The 21,980-nt window shown below is 46.1% G+C and overlaps 1 protein-coding gene across 1 annotated transcript in view; it reads right to left on the bottom strand.

The window, feature by feature from the left end:
- Positions 1 to 481: 481 nt before the first annotated feature.
- CFAP77 (cilia and flagella associated protein 77) overlaps positions 482 to 21,980 on the bottom strand; it is a 170,425-nt gene continuing 148,926 nt past the window's right edge. The window contains exon 6 of the mRNA XM_004375782.1: positions 482 to 604. Coding sequence (XP_004375839.1) covers positions 482 to 604 — 123 coding nt within the window. The remainder of the gene's footprint in view (positions 605 to 21,980) is intronic.

The following is a 21,980-nucleotide window of genomic DNA, read 5'->3' as shown; positions in this document are numbered from 1 at the left end:
GTCCCGGACACCTAATACTGCCATGGTGAGACACCAGGCATCTCAAAAAGAGCAATTAAAACTCATGTTTGGAATATAAAACCAGGGCTTTCAAAGCATGTCACGGTCATGGATACACAGCTTGTTCTTAATTCTTAATGGGCAGAGCCGTGGAACCGATCCCTTGGCCTGGAGTCTAAAAAACTGTCTAGTAATTTGGATTTGTCTTGTCCGGTGAGGGTGAGAAGAGAGGCAGGATGAGAAGGGGGGTTCCCAGATAGAAGAGTGGGACACTGGGGCAAAGGTAAGACTAGTGTTGGCTGACCTAAAAAGAGAGGGATCTACCAAAAATAATTAACCTAAGACCTGAAATCTGCAGTCCTTGCAGAAGCAGAACCCCATAAAATGGGGGTGGGTATCCTATGTGACTTGGGGCAAGAAAGGTGAGTCCTGCAGAGAATTTTCTACTGCATCAAGAAGGCTTCTCATGGAAGACAAGGGGCTAGGGGTGGGTGTAGTTGCCCATCCGCAGGGCACCTTGGCGCACGGCATACTCTTCCCGGTGGGCTTTGAGAGCTCTCTGGCGATCAGCCTCAGTGGGGAACGTATCAAGATGGCGGCCCACCTGTGGACAGAAGGGAATAGCAGGTCAATGAGAATGAGGCTGTTGTGGAAGCAGTTCCAGCTGCTCCCCTTCATCCCCTTGCCTGCCCCTTACTTCAATCTTGGAGTAATAATAAAAATCGCCGTTATGTATTGGAAACCTTCTAGGTGCCATCTAATTAATTGTAAAATGCTAACAATGTAAATATTTTGACTTTCATTTCCCTGGGGCTATGAAAGATGAGGCACCTCCTCATCCCAGAATCACACAAGCTAGTAGCTGCACTGGGTCCTGACTTCCTGCCTGCCTCGTTTCACCCACAGTGTCCCCTTCAGACTGTGGCCCAGCGCCCAGAACTGGCTCACCTGGCCTCATGCTTGTCCAAACCGACTCCTTGTTTTCCTTTTCACTTCCCCTCCACTTTCATAACCTCTCCCCTATTCCTTTCACACCCCTTTACTTCTCACTTCTGCTCCTGCAGAACAGGTTTAGTTGGACCGGAGTTTGGATCCTGGCTCTGCAGTTTATGCCTGTGTGCTTTGGGGCAAGTCCCTTCATCTTTCTGAGCTTCTGTTGTGGTGTTGTTAGCTGCCATCGAGTTGGCCCCGACTCACGGCAACCGCTTATGTAACAGAATTGGACTATTACGATCCATAGAGGTTCCACTGGCTGATTTTTGGAATTATATCACACAAGGCCTTTCTTCCTAGTCTGTCTCAGTCTGGATGCTCCGCTGAAATCTGTTCAGGATTATAGCAACTGCAAGCCTCCACTGACAGGTGGTGGTGGCTGCACGTGAAGTGTTTTGGCTGGAAATTGAACCCCGGTCTCCCACATGGAAGGCAAGAATTCTACCGTTGAACCACCACTTCTGTTACCCACCCAGTGATTTGTTAGGAGGACTCCAGATCCTGCATATAAATAGTATGGCACAGCACCGAACACACAGTTAGCTCTCAGTTACTGGCCTGTTATTATTATATTTATCCCTTCTTTTCTTTTCTATCCCTTTTTGGATTCTTTTTCTTTTAACCTTTTTATATACATTAGCGAGTACCACGTTTGTCCTGTTTTAAACTGTACTTTTTAAATTTTTTATTTAATTTTATATATTTTTAAATTGTGGCAAAATACATATAACATAAAATTTACTTTTTTAACTGTTTTAAAGCATACAATTCAGTGGCATTTAGTCAATTTTAAAGCGTACAATCTAGTGGCATTTCACTAAAGTTGTGCAACCATCACCACTGTCTAGTTCCAGAACTTTTTCATCACTCCAAATAGAAATCCTGGACCCATTAAGCAGCCATGCCCCTTTTCCTGCCTCTGCCCTGCCCCGAATAAGCACTATTCTGCTTTATGTCTCTTTGGATTTGCCTATTCCAGACTTTTCATATAAGTGGGATCATACAATATTTTCCTTTTGTGTCTTGCTTCTTTGACTCAGTATAGTGTTTTTAAGGTTCATCCATGTCATAGCATGTATCAGTACTTCATTCCTTTTTATGGCTGAATAGAATTCCATTGTATATCTATACCACATTTTGTTTATCCATTCATCTGTTGATGGACAATTGGGTCGTTTCTACATTTTGGCTATTGTGAATAATGCTGCTATGAACATTTGTGTACAAGTTTCTGTGTGGACAGAATGTTTTCATTTCTCTTGGGTATATAGCTAGGAGTGGAATTGCTGGGTCATATGGTGTCATGGATTGACTAGTATCCCCCCAACATATGTGTCAACTTGGCTGGCCATGATTCCCTGTATTATGTGGTTGTCCTCCACTTTGTGATCTGATGTAATTTTCCTATTCGTTGTAAATCCTAATATTTCCTTGCGGTTAATGAGGCAAGGTCAGGTTATCCTAAAGAGGATTAGGGTGGGATACAGCAACCTTACTCGGGTCACAGCCCTGATCCGATGTAAGGGGAGTTTCCCTGGAGTGTGGCCTTCATCACCTTTTATCTTACAAGAGATAAAGGGGGAGAGAAGAAAGTAGAGAGATAGGGACTTCATTACCACCAAGCAAGAAGAGCCAGGAGCAGAGCACATCCTCTGGACCCGGGGTCCCTGTGCTGAGAAGTTCCTAGACCAGGGGGAAGATTGAGGACAAGGACCTTCCTCCAGAGCTTATAGAGAGAGTAAGTCTTCCTCTGGAGCTGGCACCCTGAATTTGGACTTCTAGCCTCATAAACTGTGAGACAATAAATTTCTGTTTGTTAACCATCCACTGGTGGTATTTGTTAGAGCAGCACTAGATAACTAAGATATATGGTAGCCCTGTGTTTACATTTTTGAGGATATATTTTTGATGTATCCTTTGTCTTTTAAGAGTGGGCGTGCCTAGAACAGTGCCTATAACTGGCCCCTGCTTTTACTTGCAATAGCATCCTAAAAACCTTATCTTACAGAAAAGCCTTGTGATGGCTCTTCCTTTCCAATGTCAGGGGTGAAAACTGCCCCAGGGGCAGCTAAAAAAGGAAAGAAGTGAGGAGTAATTGCTTCTCAGAATCCTGGTCTGAGTGGAGCTGAGCCAGGAAAGGGCAGCAGCCGAGAGGGGGGCTGCCTGGATGTCCCCGTGTCCCAGTGTTCCTCATCCTGTCCAGCCCATTGCCAGGGAAGAGGTAAGCATAATAAGTATCACCTGACAGCAAACCGGAGTCACTATGGACTGGAACCTGATAGCCAGTGCCTGTCCTTAAAATCCTGCTTTTCTGTGATTTAACACTCGAACAAGCTGCCCTGTCCTGGAGGCTGTCAGCGCTCCTGCAGTGGGAAGATAATCTAACTCCTCTCCAGCCAGCCAGGGGCAGGGGGCACCCCATGGGAGTCAAGTGGCTGACACCAGAGCTGGAGTTCAAGAAAGCACCCCCTTGCCCCTTCTGAAGAAAGCACGTGAGGGAAGCAGATCCAAGGAGTGGCAGCTCCTTCAGTTAAAATTTTATGCAATCAGTATTTCAGACTGCCCTTCCTTCCCAAGAAATGGTAATCAGCGAAAACCCCTCCTATCTCCTGGTGTCCACCTTGTCTGTCCTATCCACCTCCGAGTGTGAGAAGATCTGACTCATTAACTGAATGCAACATCCCCCTAAAATGGTGTTTTCCCCTTTAGAAAAACCAGAGAAGCACAGGATGGAAAGGGTCCAGGTTCACGTGTTCATTTTTGCATCAGCCATTCATTCATCATTCATTCATTCATGCAACACTGTCATTGATCACTATTCTGTGCCATGTGCTAGGGATACGGCGGTAAACAAGAGAGAGTTGGGCTGGCCCTATCCTCATGGAGCTTTTAATCTAGAGGGAGAACACACATGGAACAATAATACACAGTTATTTCACTACAAGCAACAGAGTGAAGATGAGGGGTGTGCAGTGAGAACAAATAACAATGAGTCAACCTTTGCCTGAGTCAGGGGCAGCCTCCTAAGGAAGAGATGGTTCGAGGGAGGCTTGTGGGATGGGCAGGGCTTTCTCAGGTAAAGGGAGCAGCATGTACTGACCCGGGGGCCCGCCAGAGCTCAAGTTCACAAGGGAACACAGTGGCCTGAGGCGAGGCTGGAGGGTTGGCAGGGCGAGTTTCCTCTGGGTTTGGCAAGAAGCACCGAAGGATAAAGCAAGACCTGTGCCCTGGGACCCCCACAAGCTTCTTGTCAAGAATACAGGCCAGAGTTGCCCACCTGAGGGTGGTTAGCTAAGCCCACAGTGCTGTAGGCAGCCTTGAGGTGACAAAAGGCGAGAGAGGAGAAAAACGGAGAGAGGATAAAATGTTGAAAGGAAACGGAGGGACGGCAAGGAGAAATTGTATAGAAACGTCTCTGTGCTTGGCGGGGGCCTGGGGTGGGATCCCTCCTCCAGCCTCACCCAGGGGAAATTAATGAACCTTAATCAGGGCTCTGTGGCCCGGCTGTGGGTCCCTAAAGGCAGAGAACTGGGGTAATGTCTCTCCTGTGGCCAGTTACACAGCTGATGCAGCTCCGGGTCCCTTCAGCCTTGTCATCCAGCCTGTATTCACCCCCTTGCCCCAGGACACCATCAGGCCACCCCCAAGTCCAAAGTCTGGGTCACTGCTTAGGGTCACTGTGACCTATACAGGATGCCGACTCCAGGCCCAAGGAGCTGTACTCACTCACTGTCAGGGTACACGAGGGCTCAACAGAATCCTGCCTGGACTGTGGGCTTTATTTTGCAGATGAAGAAACTGAGCCTCAGAGCTGGGTTTGGTTCAAGGTTGGCCCCACAGGGAATTGGTGGAAGAGAAATTCTGATTTAGCCCCCGACCTTTAGGCTTTAAGTTCTGGATTCTCTCTAGAACATTCCACTGCAGCTGCCCCTCATGCTGTGTCCAGGGTGCTCCCTGCATTCACCTACTGAGGTGAAACCAAAGAGGCAGGGAGTGCAGAAGCTTATGAAACCAGTTGCTGTTGAGTCAGAACTGAATCATAGCGACTCCATGTGTGTCAGAGAACTGGGCTCCATAGGGTTTCCAATGGCTGACTTTTAGAAGTAAATGGACAGGCCTTTCTCCCAAGGAGTCTCTGGGTGAACTCAAACCTTTAGCCCCTCAGTTAACAGCCAAGTGCATTAACCGTTTGCACCACCCAGTGGCTCCAGAAGCTTATTAGAAAACTGTAAAAATCAAATGGTGATGAGTAGATTTAGTTAGTTATTTCAGGACACAAAACCATGTCCTTTATTCTCTGGGGGATGTAGACCCTTTGGAGATGGCAGAAAGCCATGAACTCTCTTCTTTGGGAAAAAACGAAACAAAACAACCCCTCCCAAAAAAACCCGCATGTTTTTACATATAAAACAGCACAGGCAGTTTCAGAGGTTTGCAGACATTTGCATGTCCCTCTTTTGGGCGTGCATCAGAATTTCACCCCGGTCTCTTGTAAACCAGCAGGGTTTACCCAAAGCTGAGTCCGCCAGGGCAGGGTCCAGGCTGCATATTCTTAGCACACTCACCTAATACCCATCCAGACCCCGGGCTCCCAGAGAATGCACCCAGGGCAAAGTACCTGGTGCTCACTCATTCTGATCAGTCAAACCATGATCTTGTTCTCAGCTCAACCTCCAGTTTCAGAAAAATTTCCCAATGGTTCACAAAAGTTACTGAAAAAAGTGAAGACCCTATCCATGGTGCAGGAAGAAAGCAGTCAGTAAACAAACGCTTCTAGGCTACACCTTTGTGTCCCCTCTGGCAAGTGATGGCTGGGTTTTTACACTGTGACACAATTTCCCTGACACCTGCAGTTCCCCAAAGGCAGCTAGAGAAGCTCAGTAAAGCTGGCCATATCGGGGTTCCAGGACGTCATGGACACCCCAGCTGATTCGGATGCCCAGCCAGGCTCGGACTTGAGCATTCAGATTGGTAATAGTTCTGTCCCTGGTGGCTAGGCACCTATGATTCTTAACAGGGAAGTGCAGCTCTGAGTTCTCTGTCAGCTCCTCACATCCCTCCTTGGTCCCCAAGCCACTCCCTGGGCTCTTCAGCATCCAGAAAATGGGGGGTGGTGCTGATGGTGGATGGTGCTGAGGGCAGGGTACCAATGGTGGGTGTCTCAGTCATCTAGTGCTGCTGCAACAGAAATACCACAAGTGGATGGCTTCAACAAAGAGAAATTTATTCTCTCACAGTCCAGTAGGCTAGAAGTCTGAATTCAGGGCGCCGGCTCCAGGGGAAGGCTTCCTCTCTCTGTCAGCTCTGGAGGAAGGTCCTTGTGATGCCTCAGTCTTCCCTTGGTCTGGGAGCATCTCAGCCCAGGAACCTCAGGTCCAAAGGATGTGCTTTGCCCCTGGCACTGCTTTCTTCTTGGTACGAGGTCCCCATGTCTCTCTGCTAGCTTCTCTCTTTTATATCTCAAAAGAGATTGGCTTAAGACCTCGTCAATATGACTGGGGCTAATCCATCTTATTACATCATAGTGATAGCATTTACAACACACAGATATTTTGGGGGGGGACACAATTCAATCCATGAGAGTGGGTGATGCTGATTGTGGGGTAGCACTAACGGCAGGTGGCACTGATGGCGGGTGGCGCTGACAGTGGGTATCTTGTCGGCACTTGCTCTCATCTTATTTCCTGAGGAGGCGGCAGGAGGAGCAAGCCCCTAAGGAGCCGCTCAGCTTAGAGGTAATGAGGTTAAAACCAGCACATGGACAAAAGTGAACCCTAATTAGAAATGTTCTTTTTTGCAATCTCCGTTTATTTAGATACTTCAGTGAGGCAAAAACATTAATTTATCCACCTAAAAAAATTTACTATGCACCTACTATGTGCCAGGGGATGCAGGCAAACATCCTTGGTACTTCGGAATTCCAAGCTCTGTTTTTCCCTTGTTTCCTGTGGAGGAGTTTGGGTAGGGGAGGCTTGCCCCAGGCACTAAACACGAGCATTTTGATGCCTACTGTGTTCTCAGCAATGCCAGGGAGGCAGAAAGCACGCAGCCTGTGTTCTCTGATGTTGATGAATTCCCGTTCCAACTGGAATCTTGTAGAGTTAAGTGATCCAATGCAGTGGAGCTTAAGGAAGTACCAGCCCAGGAGCTCTGCAAGGCAGGGACTACAGCTGTCCTGTTCGCAGAGGGACCCCTCGGGGCCATGGGGTGTTTAAACAAAGTTGGCCGTGTGAACAAACAAGTCAAAGAATGAAGGAAGGAAAGAAGGAAGTGGCGGAATTCACCTGGCCTCAGGTGGTCAGAGAAGGCTTCTTGGGCCAGGTGGGACGTGAATCTGGCCTGGAAGGATTGGGATGAGGGCGGTAGGTCAGGAGTTGCAGGGGGAGAAAATGGTATTGGAGAGGAGGAAGGGGCATGTTGAGTGTGGATGTGAAGACTGAAGGAGATGCTTCATGGCTGGGTCCTGTGGGCGCTCCTGAAAGCTGATTCATGCAAAAGCTTATACCCTATGTGGGATAGGTCTTCAGACAGAGAGGGGAAGTTGGGCCTATTCTGAACCCTTGATATCCCTAACCAGAAAACAGAAGTCCAAGTAGCAGGGGGGCCCGCTGCAAAATTTTCCCTGGAGGCCCAGAACTGGAATCTTCAGCCGTTGTTGTCCACGCAATATTATAATAAAATCAGACCTGCCATTTGCCAGTAGCTGTGCATTATTTCCCGTAAGCCTCGAAACGTCCCTGATGAGGAAAGTGCCATCATTGTTTCCATTTTACAGATAGGGAAATGGAGGCTCAAAAAGTTTCAGTCCCTTGCCCAAGGTGGCACAGACTGAACCCAGGGCTCTGGGCCCAGAGCTCTTAGTCACTGTGAGGCATCGTCCTTTGATAAATGCTTGTGAAATGAGTCAGTGAAAGTCCCTGCTGGGACAGATGTGGTTCCTGATCCCGCACACACTCTCTCCCCTCCTAAAATAGCAGCTCAGGCAGAGATGAGGATCCTAATTACAAGTCAGGCCTCCATCCCGTGTGTAGTCACGATTCCACGGACCCCTGGAGTCGAAGGATGAAGCGCTGTGGAGCAAGGAATTCCTTCTGAGATGCTTCTAAATTAAGCCATCTGCGGTCTGTCTCCGCCTGGAGCTAAGAAATTGTAACGGTTTTGGCAGGAGACAGCTTTGCTGAATGGAGCTCTGAGCTGCTCTAAGGTCAATGCAGGTAAATGAGAGGCGAGCCCTGCGCCTGCCAGCAGCCCGGGGAGCCGGGCGGGGCGGCTTCACCCCAGATGGTGAAGGCATTGGTCCTGTGTGCATGGGGGGGCACCTGTGTTGCTTCGCACAAGCAAGGATGGAGCACTTCCACTGTGCAAAACCCTGAGGATACGCAGTGAGTAAGATAGGCCAGGGCCACGCTCACATGGACCCTGTAGGCAGGCGTGGGCAGCAGGCACTAAAAACACTATACACGTTAATTGCTCAAGAACAGTTATACAAGAGCTGTTAAATATGATTGTGTATTGGGAAAATCTCAACCCATCCAAGGGGGCAGGAAGGTCTCTCTAGGGCGGATGAGTGGGCTAGCCAGTGGAAGAGAAATCGGCAGATTGCTCCAGGCAGCAGGGGTCAGCCAGAGAGCCCTGAGGTGGCAAGAGCTGGGGTGAATCAGAGGAACTGAAACCAAGCCAGTGTGACTAGGGGCAGCAAGATGAGACTGGAGAGATGAGCAGTGGCCGTATCTTAGAAGAGATTTGCCCTTGACACTCCTTCCACTTCCAGTTGCTGTTGAGTGGACTCCAATGCTTGATGACTGCATGTGTGTCAGAGTAGAACTGTGCTCTACAGGGTTTCGAATGGCGGATGTTTTGGAGGTAGATCACCAGGCCCTTCTTCCTAGTCCATCTTAGTCTGGAAGCTCCACAGAAACCTGCAACACACAAGCCTCCACTGACGGATGGGTGGTGGCTGCACTTGGGTGCACTGGCCGGGAATCGAATGTGGGTCTCCTGTATGGAAAACGAGAATTCTACCACCAAACCACCAAGTATCACTGCTTTTCTAATTTAATGTCTTTGGCGTCAGAGTAATCTGTCTGAATCGGATCCTGTGGTCTTTGTTGAGGTTTTGCTTTGAATGCTTGCTTGAAAAGTCTGATCCACTTTCAACAGAAAATCCGCATGTAGAATGAACTGGTGCCACCATAGAGTAAGCACCCACGTGTTCTGGGTGAGGAGGCAAGGTGTGGCCATCGTCCTTCCATTCATCTATTCACTGTTTCGCCCAGTGAATATTTACAAGCATCCTCAATGTGCCAGACACTGTCCTAGGCATCAGGATACAGTGAGAATTAAAGTCTCCGCTCTTATGGGGCCAGGAGACTAGTGCTAAAAATATAATTACGAAACACACAGGGAGGGAAGATAGTCATGTGAATCTGAAGGCAGAAATTGGAATGACGAAGCTACAATCCACGGAATACCAAGGCTTGCCGGAAGCCACCAGAAACTAGGAGACGTGGAACACATTCTTCCCAAGACCCTCAGTGACACAGGGCCCTGCCGACACCTTGATTTCAGACGTCTAGCCTCCAGAAATGTGAGAGAATAAATTTCTGCTGTTTTAAACCAGAACCAAAACATATATATAATTACACAACTGATGATTTCATTATAATTGTGCTAAAAAAAAAAAAAAAAAAAAACCCATTGCTGTCGAGTAGATTCTGACTCATAACAACCCTATAGGACAGAGTAGAACTGCCCCATAGGGTTTCCAGGGAACAGCTGGTGGCTTCAAACTGCCGACCTCTTGGTTAGCAGCCAATCTCTTAACCACTGTGCCACCAGGGCTTCGTAATTGTGCTAAGTGCTATAAAAGAAGTACCAGACTCTGTAAGAGTTTATAATACAGAGACTAAAATGCATACTTTAGGGCCAGAGAAGACTTCTTCAAGGCAACAATGTAAAAGCAGAGACTCAAAGGGTAAGGCAGAGATGTCAGGGGAAAATTGTGGTGGGGTCCCATATCAGTAGAAAAATGGGCAGAGGAAAAGAAAAGGCAACTCACAGAGGAAAAACCTGAAGGGCCAACAAGCACAGGAAAAGATGCTCAACCTAATGTGTAATCAGGGAACAGCAAATTAAAGCAACGAAGTACCATTTCACACCCATCAGACTGGTAATAATAACAATCATCTGGCATCAGAAATGGGAACTTTTATACACTACCAGTGAGGGTGGCACAGTGGTTAAGAGCTCGGCTGCTAACCAAAATGTTGGCAGTTCGAATCCACCAGCTGCTCCTTGGAAATCCTATGGGGCAGCTCTACGCTGTCCTATAGGGTCACTATGAGTCGGAATTGACAGCAACAGGTGTGGGGAAGCCTTGGGCATGGAGTGCCACTGCAGGACGGGTCACTGTGCACCTTGCTGCTGTGCTGGGATGGAGAAGGTGTTAATTGGTAACAGACACTTTGAGAGGGATTTGGCACTAGCTAGGAAGCCTGGAAATGTGTACACTCTGTGAACCAATGAGTCCATGTTTAGATGCATACCCTGGAGAAACTTTTAAATATGTCCACTAAAAGGTATGTACAAGAATCCTCACTGTAATATGATAATGTTGGGTGAGTTCAAGTCGATTCCAACTCACAGCGACCCCATGTGACAGAGTAGAACTGCCCTATAGGGTTTTCTAGGCTGTAATCTTTATGAAAGCAGATCACCAGGTCCTTCTCCCAAAAAGCCACTGGGTAGGTTTGAACTGCCAACCTTTTGGTTAGCAGCCAAGCACTTAACCATTGTGCCACCAGGGTAATGCATGCTGGAAACAACTATATGTCCGTCGGTAGTGGACTGGGTAAATGAATGGTGGTAAAGACATACAATGGAATACTGCATCTGTTCAAATGACTATTCTAGAGCTGCAGTGTCCAGCGTGGTAGCCACTAGTCACATGTGGCTAGTTAAATTTAAGTGAACTAAAATTTAATAAAATAAAAAATTAAGTTTCTCAGTCATACTCATCACATTTTAAGTGCCCCATAGCTGCCTGTGGCTTGCTAGTGGCTACAGCTTTGGACAGCACAGATGGAGAACATTTCTATCATCCTAGAGAATTCTATTGGATAGCACTGCTCTAGTCCTGTCTGAATCAACATGTATAAATACCAAAAGCATAATGTTGTGTGAAGAAAAAGTTTAGGTTACACAATGGATGCCGTTTATATAAACATTTTAAAATATACAAAATGATTCCCTATATTGCTCAAGCATGTGTCTGAATCTAGTTAAATGGGACAACATGGAAGGGAAGGATGCATGGGGAAGGCACTCTTGGGATTGCCTCGGGGAGGGGGACTGAGCATAGAAAGGGAGGAAGAGAGAATTTCTGCTTTATCTGTAAAGGATTATTGCCTCCTGCCCCCCTTCCCTTTTAATATGAAAATATTTGGAGAGGTGTCTTAGGGGCAAGGGATGGGGGTGCTGAGGGGATGGATGGAATTGCCTTCCTCCCTTTCATGCACACGCTGTAGAAAGAGCTGCTCTGTTTTATGAGTTTTATTTATTGGAGGCACGTGTATAATTCTATTTGAGTAACAAGTTCTGCTGCCAAGTGGAGTTTTACAACCAGTGGTTTATGACATGGGCTTCTGCTAACTGCTCCTGGTGGTTCCTCTCTGTTAGGCCAGGAGTGCAATGGTTAATTAAATGGTGCAAATGGTTAACATGCTCAGCTGCTAATCAACTGAAAGGTTGGAGGTGAGTCCACTCAGAGGTACCTTGGAAGAAAGGCCTGGCGAAAAACCAGCCATTGAAAACCCTATGGAGCACAGTTCTACTCTGACACAAATGGGGTTACCATGAGTCGGAATTGATTTGATGGCAATTAGTTAGACCTATCTTGCTTCATGGGACTTAAATTCATCTCAATGCCTTAAGAAAATATCCAAGACCTAGAGGCTCTAACTGGAGGTGAGACGTTGGCTACTTTCCCATTTGTCCAGTGTCACTAGACTTTTGTTGGGCTCAATGGCTTTGGTCCACCTGCTAAAGGGTGAGTGGCATTTTGCTTTCTTTTCTTTCCCTCTTTCCTTGCTTTCTTCTTCCTTCAGCATAAGCACTTTGCTGCTGGTGGGGAATGCAGGCAGCCACAGCCATGGGGCTCTTTACTGTAGGAGGGCGATGGGTTTGACCAAGGGATTTGGGGTGTGTGTGGAGGGGTCACAATGGGTAGGAGAAAACAAACCCACTTGTGAGGCATACACTTAACTTTACCCAGAGAATCTGGTCTTTGTCCTTGGTTCCTGAGAGGTAATTTCTAAACCCTTGGAATGTCCCCAGTGACTGTGGTCTGGAGAGGCTCCAGACCACACTTACTTAACAGGCTATGCTCATGAGGTGACTCTTGGGTGGGGACTGGCCATGCCAGAAAGACCCACCACATGATATCAGCCAGACTTTAGAGGATACGGGCTGGAGGTTGAGTTCAACCACATGGACAATGATTCAGTCAATCATCCCTATGTAGTAAAACCCCAATAAAAGCTCTGGACACTGAGTCTCCATGGGCTTCCTATTTGGTGAAAGATATCGGTGCTTTGAGGGCAATGTGTTCCTTTTTGGGACATGGAAGCTCCACACTGAGGGACCTCCCAGACCTTGCTCTATGCATTGCTTCATTTGTATTCTTATTGCTATAATCAAACTGCACTTGTAAGTACAGAGCTTTTCTGAGTCCTGTGAGTTATTTTAGTGAATGATTGAACCCAAAGGGGTAATGGAAATCTCCAAACTTGTAACCAGCAGATCAGAAGGGAAGGGATCCTGGGGACCCTCAAGCTTACAGCTGGCATCCTGAGAGGGTACACAGAACCCCAAATTTGTAGCCAGCAGGTCAGAAGTCAGGGTACTGGCGGACTCCAAGCTTGTGCCTGGCATCTGAAGTCTTGGGCAGCCTTGGCAGTCTGGAGGACCGTGCGCCTTTCATTTGTGAGGTCTGACCTGGCTCTGACGGTTAGCGTCAGAAGTAGTGCTTCGTGTACAATTGGTTTCAGACAGAAGAGTTAGAATTAGTTGGCGTGTGTCAGGGAGGACAGAGAGATGCCCAATACATCACTGGTGTACAAATTCATGGGCTGAGCAGCTTTTCCGTGGTGCTGTTAAAGTCCTGGTCCAGCTGACTCTCCCGCCTCTGCTCATTAGTCACACGACGGTCCCACAACGGGACACGAAGCTTCCCAGTGCCAAGTCTGCGGACCAAGAAGGCAAAAAAGAGCATTCAAAAAAAAAAAAATAGCCAGATTTTTTAAAAAATCTGCCGAAGAGCTTAAAAAAAAACAAAAACAAAAAAAAACAGCCACAGAGATTTTAGTTTTGCTTTTTTTAAGTGACAGCTGCTCAGGTGACTGGGAGAGAGACTTTGCTTTAAAAGATTGAGAGGCTGTCTCCTCTAATGAGAGGCACTTGAAAATTATGGATCAGTCCCAGGTCAGTAATTTCTGTCAAGTTCAGGGCAGCTGGAGGTCAGAGGTCCCGGTAAAACACAAATCCATGTAAGACAACACGGGCAAACAGGCTGGACCCTAAGCTCTGATGTAGCAGGTTTGTATTTTAAGTAATTAATGAGGGTAACAATCTCTCCAGAGACATCTGGTCTCCTAAATTGTTAGTCTGCTACCAGCTTTAATTTCTCTGTGATCCAAAAATAGATGGAGCAAGAACACAGGGGCATGACCCTTCCCACTGACACATAGCGCGTGTTCAAGGAACATCCAAACTCCAGCTGGGAGAACAAACTTCTCGCTTCCCCACAAGGTCTAATGTGGGTTCTAAAATGGCAACTGCAACAACTGCAGCAAACCGTGGTCGGGTGCATGGGGGCAGAGCAACAGCCTCCGAGAGGAGAGACATCATCCGCATTTAACGCGAAAGGAAACTGAAGCTCAGGATGGTTAAGACACTGGCCCAAGTTTTGCCAGCTACTGAGTGGTAAAGCCAGAACTGGAATCCAGGTCTATGCAAAGGTGGGTTTTAGGCTGTAGGGTTCTTAAAAATCTATGAGGCGGAAGAAAAGATAGTCACTCATGTCTTTGGAAATGAGAATCAATTTGCTATTTCCAGAAGTCATACAGATATTTCTAGCACACTCTCAAGGATTAGCTAAGGCTAGTCAGCAGCCTTCCTTTAAGAAGTAAGTAAGAAAGGTCTGGCGATCTACTTCCGAAAATTAGCCAATGAAAACCCTAGGGATCACAACAGAATGTTGTCTGATATAGCGCTGGAAGATGAGCCCCCTAGTTGGAAGGCACTGAAAATACACAGTGGCCACAACAGTGGACTTCAGCATACCAACAATCATGAAGATGGTACAGGACTGGGCAACATGTTATTCTGCTGTACTTGGGGTTGCCATGAGTCGGAGCCAACTTGATGGCAGCTACCAACAACAGCTAGCAGCAGCTGAAATAAAGATTGAACAATGAATCTATTTGTTAGATGCTGGTATATAAATAACACGGTAACACCAGTTCCAAGGTGGGGTGTGCATCTGAATTTCCCACAAACCTCCAGGTCAGTGCCCATCTCTGCTTCTTCAGCTTCTAAGTTTAATAGGATTCAGGTAAATGAGAGTCGTAAGGAATAATCAGGAGGAAGTGAGGAAACATACCGACCCTCTCTCACCATCTGAGGCCATATTACGGAAGCCAGTTATCACCCTGCTCAGACTTCAAAGACAGAATTTGGGCAATGATCCTCATCTGACTCAGTGGGCTATTTTTTTCAAGTGGCCTGACTTTTTAAAAGTAGCTTTATTTACATATCATACAATTCACCCATTTAAAGTGCACATTCAATGGTTTTTAGGGTATTCACAGGGTTGTGCAACCATCACTACAATCTAAGTTTAAATCATTTTCACCACTCCAAAAAGAAACTCTGTACCCATCAGTACCATTAGTAGTCACTCCTCATTTCCCCTCCCAGCTTCTGGCAACTATTAATCTACTTTCTGTTTCTATGGATTTGCCTGTTCTGGACATTTCATATAACTGGAATCATACAATATGTGGTCTTTTGTGTCTGGCTTATTTAACATTTTTATAATATTAACGTAATATTTTCAAAGTTCATCTATGTTGTTGCAAACTTTAGTACTTCATTCCTTTTTATTGTCAAATACTCCATTGTATGGATATACCATATTTTGTTTAACTATTCATCAGTTGGACATTTGGGTTGTTTTCACTTTTTGGCTGTTACAAATATTCATATACAAGCTTCTGTGTGGATGTATATTTTCATTTCTCTTGGGTATGTACCTAGGAGCATAAATGCTGGGTCATCTACTAACTCTGTTTAAGCTTTTGAGAAAATACCAAACTGATTTTCAAATTGGCTGTACCATTTTAAATTTCCACCAACAGTGTATGAGGGTTCCAGTTTCCCCACATCCTCAACAACACTTGTTATAGTCTGTCTTTTTTTATTATAGCCATCCTAGTGGGTGTGAAGTAGTATCTCCCTAATGGCTAATGATGTTGAACATCTTTTCATGTGCTTACTACCTATTTATATACCTTGGCCATTTGTATACATTTGGAGAAATGTCTATTCATATGCTTTGCCCATTTTTAATTGTGTTATTTATCTTTTTATTATTGAATTTTAAGAGTTATTTACATATTATGGATACAAGTCCTTTATATATGATTTGCAAATATTTTCTTCCATTCCGTGGGTTATCCTTTCACTTTCTTACGGTATTGTTGGCAGCACATAAGTTTTTAATTTTGATGAAGTAAAATTTAACTTTTTCTTCAGTGAGCTATTTTTTGTTACTTCATTTTATATAAATATCATCTTAATGCAGCATAAAAAGACCAGAATTTTTAGAATACTTAGCTATTTATTGAACTAGACCCTCGAAGGCAAGGTTGTTGTATAGGTGTCATTTCACATAGCAGCTCTCATAGACTGATGGTGGCCAATGGCAGTGTTCTGTTATAAAATATTCTCAGGCTGAATGCAGGCTTGTGAGAAAGTGTGCAGTGATTGATCAGTAAGGTCTGCATGGACACGGGAGGGAGAGGGTGCCATGTTTTTGCTCTAAGAGAGCAAAACAGAGTCTCTCATAGTAACAATGATGAATACAGACAATTAAACTGTTTTTAGTTAAATTGCCTATATTTAGTTAAATTGTCTATTTTTAGTCAAAATCCCAGGGAGGAGACATCCCCACCCGTCTGCCTTTAACTCTCTCTCCTTCTTGGGTGACCTCGGGTCACCTGCATGTGGGCCAGCCAGTGGGTAGGTGAGAGGAGGGGGAGAACACCGAAATGGACAGACATGAGATGGGGAGGCCAGCAGGAGGCCTGGCAAAGGAGCTGGGGCATGGAGGCCCAAGAGTCTTATTATTTATAGAGCAGCCCCAATTTGGCATGGGTGCAGGAAAAAAATCAGGACTAACAAATGCTCCTATAGCCATCTCAGGGGAGAATAATATGTGCTTTTTTTTTTTTTTTTTAATGGTTCTGATTTTTAAAACCAGTCAGTCCTTACCTAAGCGCAGAGCAAAGGGAGCAAGCTGTAAACAGGGTCTGTAATAAGAGTGAGTTTCCCCTGATGAAATCTTGAATGTGGCTCCGAAGCTGTCCTCAGCTCCGAGTCTAGCTTAGATCATCCTTTTGCCCAGCGTGCCTGCCCCTAGCTCACCTGTTGTCAAACAGGCTCTGGGAGTCCACCAACTTCAGGGTGCACTGGCTTTTCTCCTTTGCCTCCACCTCGCCTGTGTCCTGCAGGCCCGGAAGCCATCACCAACCACCCATTATCTCTGGCTTTGCATCTTGGCTTCTCTTTGAAACACCTATGCCCAAGAAGAATGTCATGCTGGAAGTTCTTGTGCAGGAGCCAAATACAACGCGGAGAGAGACAGACCCCTTCCTGTTCCCCCGTCTCCATCTTGGAGCCCCCATCCAACACACACACACACACACACCAGGATGCAAATGATAACCGCAGAGCCATCACTTGTGAAGCTTGACAGAAAATAATGAGAAACACTAAATCTTTTATAAGGTCAACACTCGCCTTAGCCGAGCAGCTGTCAAACAAGAAAATAATTTAGCGCCGGAGCCACAAAACTTCCATTGGCTCATTAAACCCAACAGGGCCCGGGCCTGGCGTGGCGGAGGAGACTCAGGGCCTTTCGTTTTGTGTCAGTAATTTGCGGCGGTGGAGGCAAGAAGAAACAGCCAGCGCCAAAGGGGCCTAGGGGATGGCTGGGGAATCGTTAGCGTGCCAGGAGCGGCCTCGGCTCCTAATTGGAAGCATTGGGCATTATCAACGGAGGATTTGCCTCAGTTCCCTGACAGCTAATGGGCCCAAAATGATCGCCCACTTGTCAGTGTAAAAGACCATTAAAAACAAACCATTTTGATTTAATTGGAGGCGGTGCACTGTGGGGCCAGGTGAGGAAACTCGTCAACTGCAGCTCACCCAAGCTGCCACCTCTTCCCCTCTGTGTGATGGGAGTGGGGGACGGGAGAGTAGGTGTGTTTTCCAGACTTTTTGCCTTTCAAAAACTGTCTGAGAAAGAAGTGAATGGGAGACAGAACGAGACTTCACAACTGCAGTGAGGTCTGTTTTCAATGGGGTTGTCAACAAATACGGTGACAAGTTGAGCTGCTGGGAGGGGGTTTCCCTCTGTTCTTTTCAGAGCCCAGATGATGAGAGTATGCTTGGCTCTATTTTTCTGGGAGGTGGCAGGTGAGGGGTCTGGCTTGAGGGGCTCAGCCTGCAAGTGGGCAGTGGGGTACACCAGTGGGGTTCCCCCTCCTGCCCTATCCTGCCCGTCCCACTTAGAAATAGCAAGATATGGATGGCCATGGTAGATTCTGATCTTCAACTGAGAGTGGGACTTATTCTTTTCTTTTAACCTCAAGTGAGAGCTAAGAAGGGAGTTAGTGAAGGACAAGTGTCGATGGAGACCCTTCCGAGAAGTCTTTGCAAATGAGACAGTTCTTGGTGATTTTGGGATGGGGTCTCTGCAACATTCCCCCAATGGAGGCCATGGTGCTCGTGACGTCTGGTTGAGAATTTTACATTGTCTCTGTAAGAAGATTCCACCTGCTATTAATATTAACCTAAACTCCCGGTGGGTTCTCCCACCAGGGTGGGTGCCTCCAATCACACGGAGCATCTATTTGTAGCTTTTGAATCAGAGCGTAGATTCCCTGATCCCAGGGACTGTATGTTTTGCATGTTGATTCTCTGTATTGGGTACACCATGCGTACTTGATAAATATTAATTGGTGCTTGCTGGATCTCAGAGAGGTCTATATATTTGTATATTAATCTCACCCCTCATCTCATGAAGCAGCGATCTCGTTTGATGCTTCCTGCTTCTTTGACAAGACAACACATGAAGAACCATAGGGTACTGGAAGAGCATCTTGGGGGTGGGGGTGGGGTGAGCATACCAATGATCCCTTCATAAACCTCCACTGCTCATTCCGATGAAGGATCTGGATGGGAGGAGACACCAGATCCCTGATGAGCATCAAATTCCAGAGCTCCAAATTTTGCTGCTGAATTTAGACAATGGGGATTCCTTAATTACTTTCTCTGGAAATTTACCTGACACTGCTTTCTCAGGTAGCGCAAGGTGGTTATCCAGGCGCACGGTGCCTAAGCTGACAAGAGTCTTTGATTTTGTGCTCGGTTGCAAATTAAGTCCTTTGCTGAGCCGTCCGTACAGTGCCTGCCTGTCAGTGCCTTATCGCTTATTCATATAGGCTGTTGAACAACTCCTGTGTTACTTCCAGGGAAGCTGGGGACATACTCAGATGTTTGGTGTCCATAGTTCATTGGGGTGGGGTGCACTGCAGTGGGGTTTGGTATTGTTTTTATCCTTTTCTCTGATTGGAATAATGAGCAGGAAGAATTTTTTTTTGGTGTCTCCTCTAAGAAGGAGAAGAACCTTCCTGTGGTTGATGAAGCCAATCCTCTCCAGTTACAAATAAGAATATTAGGGTTAAGTGTCCTCAGCCAGACAGCAAGGATATTAGTGCTATTTTCTGGCCAGTGTTCTGGGGCAATATCAGCAGACAGGAGACTTTCAAAGAGCTTAGGGTAACTCTACTGTTAGGGTACCAGGTAGGCATCTACAAATCCCTGCTGGCTGGCTGGCTGGACCGAGTGATGGACAAGTGGACAGATGGACAGATGGGTGGATGGATAGATAGATGGACAGACAAATGCCTGGCTTGATGGCTGACTGGCTGGATGTATGCATGGATAGATAGATGGACAGATAGGTGGTTGACTGGATGGATGAAGAGCTTGGGACAAGACAACAGAGCCCTTAGAAATGCATCTAAGATTCAAGCATCCTGAAGATCCTCTCCATCTGCTTTGTTCCGCTTAACTTCTAAGTAGAAGAGGTGTTGTGCTTTATTTTCTTCAATATTTATACTGTATCTCTTTCCAAGTGACTTGAAGGTGTCTGATTGATTACACATGACATGAAATAAGATATTCAAGGGGTATGTAAAACAGAGAGTGTCTGAAGAAAGTACAGAAACTTCAGGTCCCTAAATTGAACAGATTCTGAATTTTGGTTAATTTCTGCCATTTGAGGCAAAAAAGAAGCATATTCCATCAAGTCAACCACGGTTTTTCGACAAAGGAAGGGACAGCGGCAGAGCTCAATGGCGAGGAACGCAGGTTTTTGAGTCAGACAGATCTGAGTTCCTATTACTTTGCAGCCGTGTGACCAGGGCCCTCAGTTCCTCATCTGCAAAGTGAGGGTAATACTACCCATCCCATGAGGTCATTGTGTGCCAAGCCCTCAGCACGGTGGTTGGTACACAGAGTAAACATTCAAGACGTAGTGGCTGCCACTATTATTACTATTATTATTAGCATACAAACCTGACTGCAATTTTTTCCTGAAATTGCCCTCAAGCAGGAAATTTTCACATAGATTCTTGTATTAAATGATTCAAGTGGCACTGAGGGACATCTTCAACCGCAATTTCTTTGAAAAGCATATAGAAATGCAGTTCAAATTGACAGATGGTCTATGACTGTGGACCAGGATGAAGGTAGAGAATGTAACAGCTGAGTGGCAGAGACCACGTGGTCTGAGCTGCCTACCGTCATTGTAGCACAGAGTTCAACCTGCCCATGTACAGAGCTCTGTGCCACAAGGAGCACAGAAACTTAGGGACTTGTGAAAAAGTGGTGTCTGACTCCACATATTTGAAGGGCTGTCACAGGGAAGGGGGAGCAGATGATTCCATGGGGTTCCAGAAGCAGGAAACACACCAGGAGGTGGAAGGTGGAAGGTGGAAGGAGGCAGGTTGGGACTGAACTTAAAAAAGAAGTTCATTACTCTTACAGCTGTTTAAAAGACGACAGTCTGTCTCCAACAGTCACGCTTCCTTTTGAAGGTCCCAACAGACGTCATATCAAACATATGAAAGGGTACCTACCTCCCACAGTAAATATATACTTTAAACATAGCTGTATAAGCAAGTGTTGAGTTATCTGTATTTTTACAACAATAATAAACAAAAGAACAAAAAATTAAACAAACAAAATACAGCTGCATAAGAGTAGAGTTGATGTTGGCCCAGGCAGCTGGGAGAGGTGCTTGCTGAAAATGCAGATTTGGTGGCTACCCTAGACCCACCAGACCAGGCTCCACTCTGCCACTTGCTAGCTATTAGCCTTGGGCAAGTGATGTTATGCCTCTGAGCCTTGGTTTCCTCATCTCTGAGTCAGGGTGACATATCTCTACCACATAGGGTCATTGTGAGTGTTGACATGAAATGAGATAATCCATAGAAGTACCCAGCCTGACACCAATGAAGTGCTTAGGATGTGGGAGCTGTTGATGTTATTATTACTGCCATACAGGAACTCCGTCTTTAGAATGGCTTCCTTGATACTCTTCCCCGTACACTTCCAGCCATTCAACTGTGACTTTGGTCAAACTACCCAAATTTTTTGCAGAGCACTAGGGCATCATTTCTCAGGACCTCGTTAAGGAGAGGAAGGGAAGAAGCCAGAAGAACATCCCTATGGTCTTACTTTCTCGCCATGTAGATCTCTGATGGCAATGGACTTGGCATCTCCAAGGGAAACCAGTAAGATTGTGTTTATTGCCTGTATTCTTTAGATATAAAAATATGCCAACATGTTGATTCATGTCACTTGCCCTTTTGACAAAGCTGAATGAACCTTGAGTTTATCCATGTGAAGTTCTTCTGATGTTGTTCATCTGCTAGAACCTGCAGCTGGCCACGTGTTGCGACTTTGGATTCCCATTGCCTCATATCATGTTAGCGGCAGTGGCTGAGGCTGACAAGTGGGAACACTGAGGAAGTCATTCCAGAGATGGCATGTGTTAGCCCAAACTCCTCCTCAAGCCAGTGGGATTCTGTTTAGGTCATCAAGGATTTAATCTCTTGGGGGATAAGCTAGAAGCTAGAAGAAGAAATTGGGGACCCCCCAAATTCCATCAACTTCCCAAATTCAATATGAAACTTGAGTTATCTCTAGAGATTAGAAATATATTCCTGACTGCCAGAACAAGCTGTCTATTTTCTCATTGATTTTCAAAATAAAATTTGAAATATTTTCACACCCAATGGGGAGAAGAACCTTCTGGATTAAACTGAAAATTCCTTAGGAGCTGGGAAGATTAAAGAGGCAGCCAGGCTGGGGGTCCCTGGGTTGCAAGACTAGTCCTGCTAGAAGTATCAGCATCAGTGTCTCTTTATCTGGGCCCCACCAGAGACGTCTGACGGCTTCCTCTAGGACCTGGGTTTCTTCTCCTCTAGGAACTTTGCTGCTATCCTCCCTTTGCTTTTGTCCCAGTCCCCAGAGCTTCAGCTCTGGCTATTTGTGACTTGCCAGTATTTGAGCAACAATGTCACCTCCTGAGCAGGTGCCTAAAAATGCTGTACCTCTGCGGTACTGGATTATGT

This window comes from Trichechus manatus, unplaced genomic scaffold, assembly GCF_000243295.1.
Source record: "Trichechus manatus latirostris isolate Lorelei unplaced genomic scaffold, TriManLat1.0 scaffold00038, whole genome shotgun sequence".
NCBI classification, from domain to species: Eukaryota; Metazoa; Chordata; class Mammalia; order Sirenia; family Trichechidae; genus Trichechus; species Trichechus manatus.
Note: the sequence above shows the minus strand (reverse complement) of the source record. Positions and strands in the feature narration are given on the sequence as shown.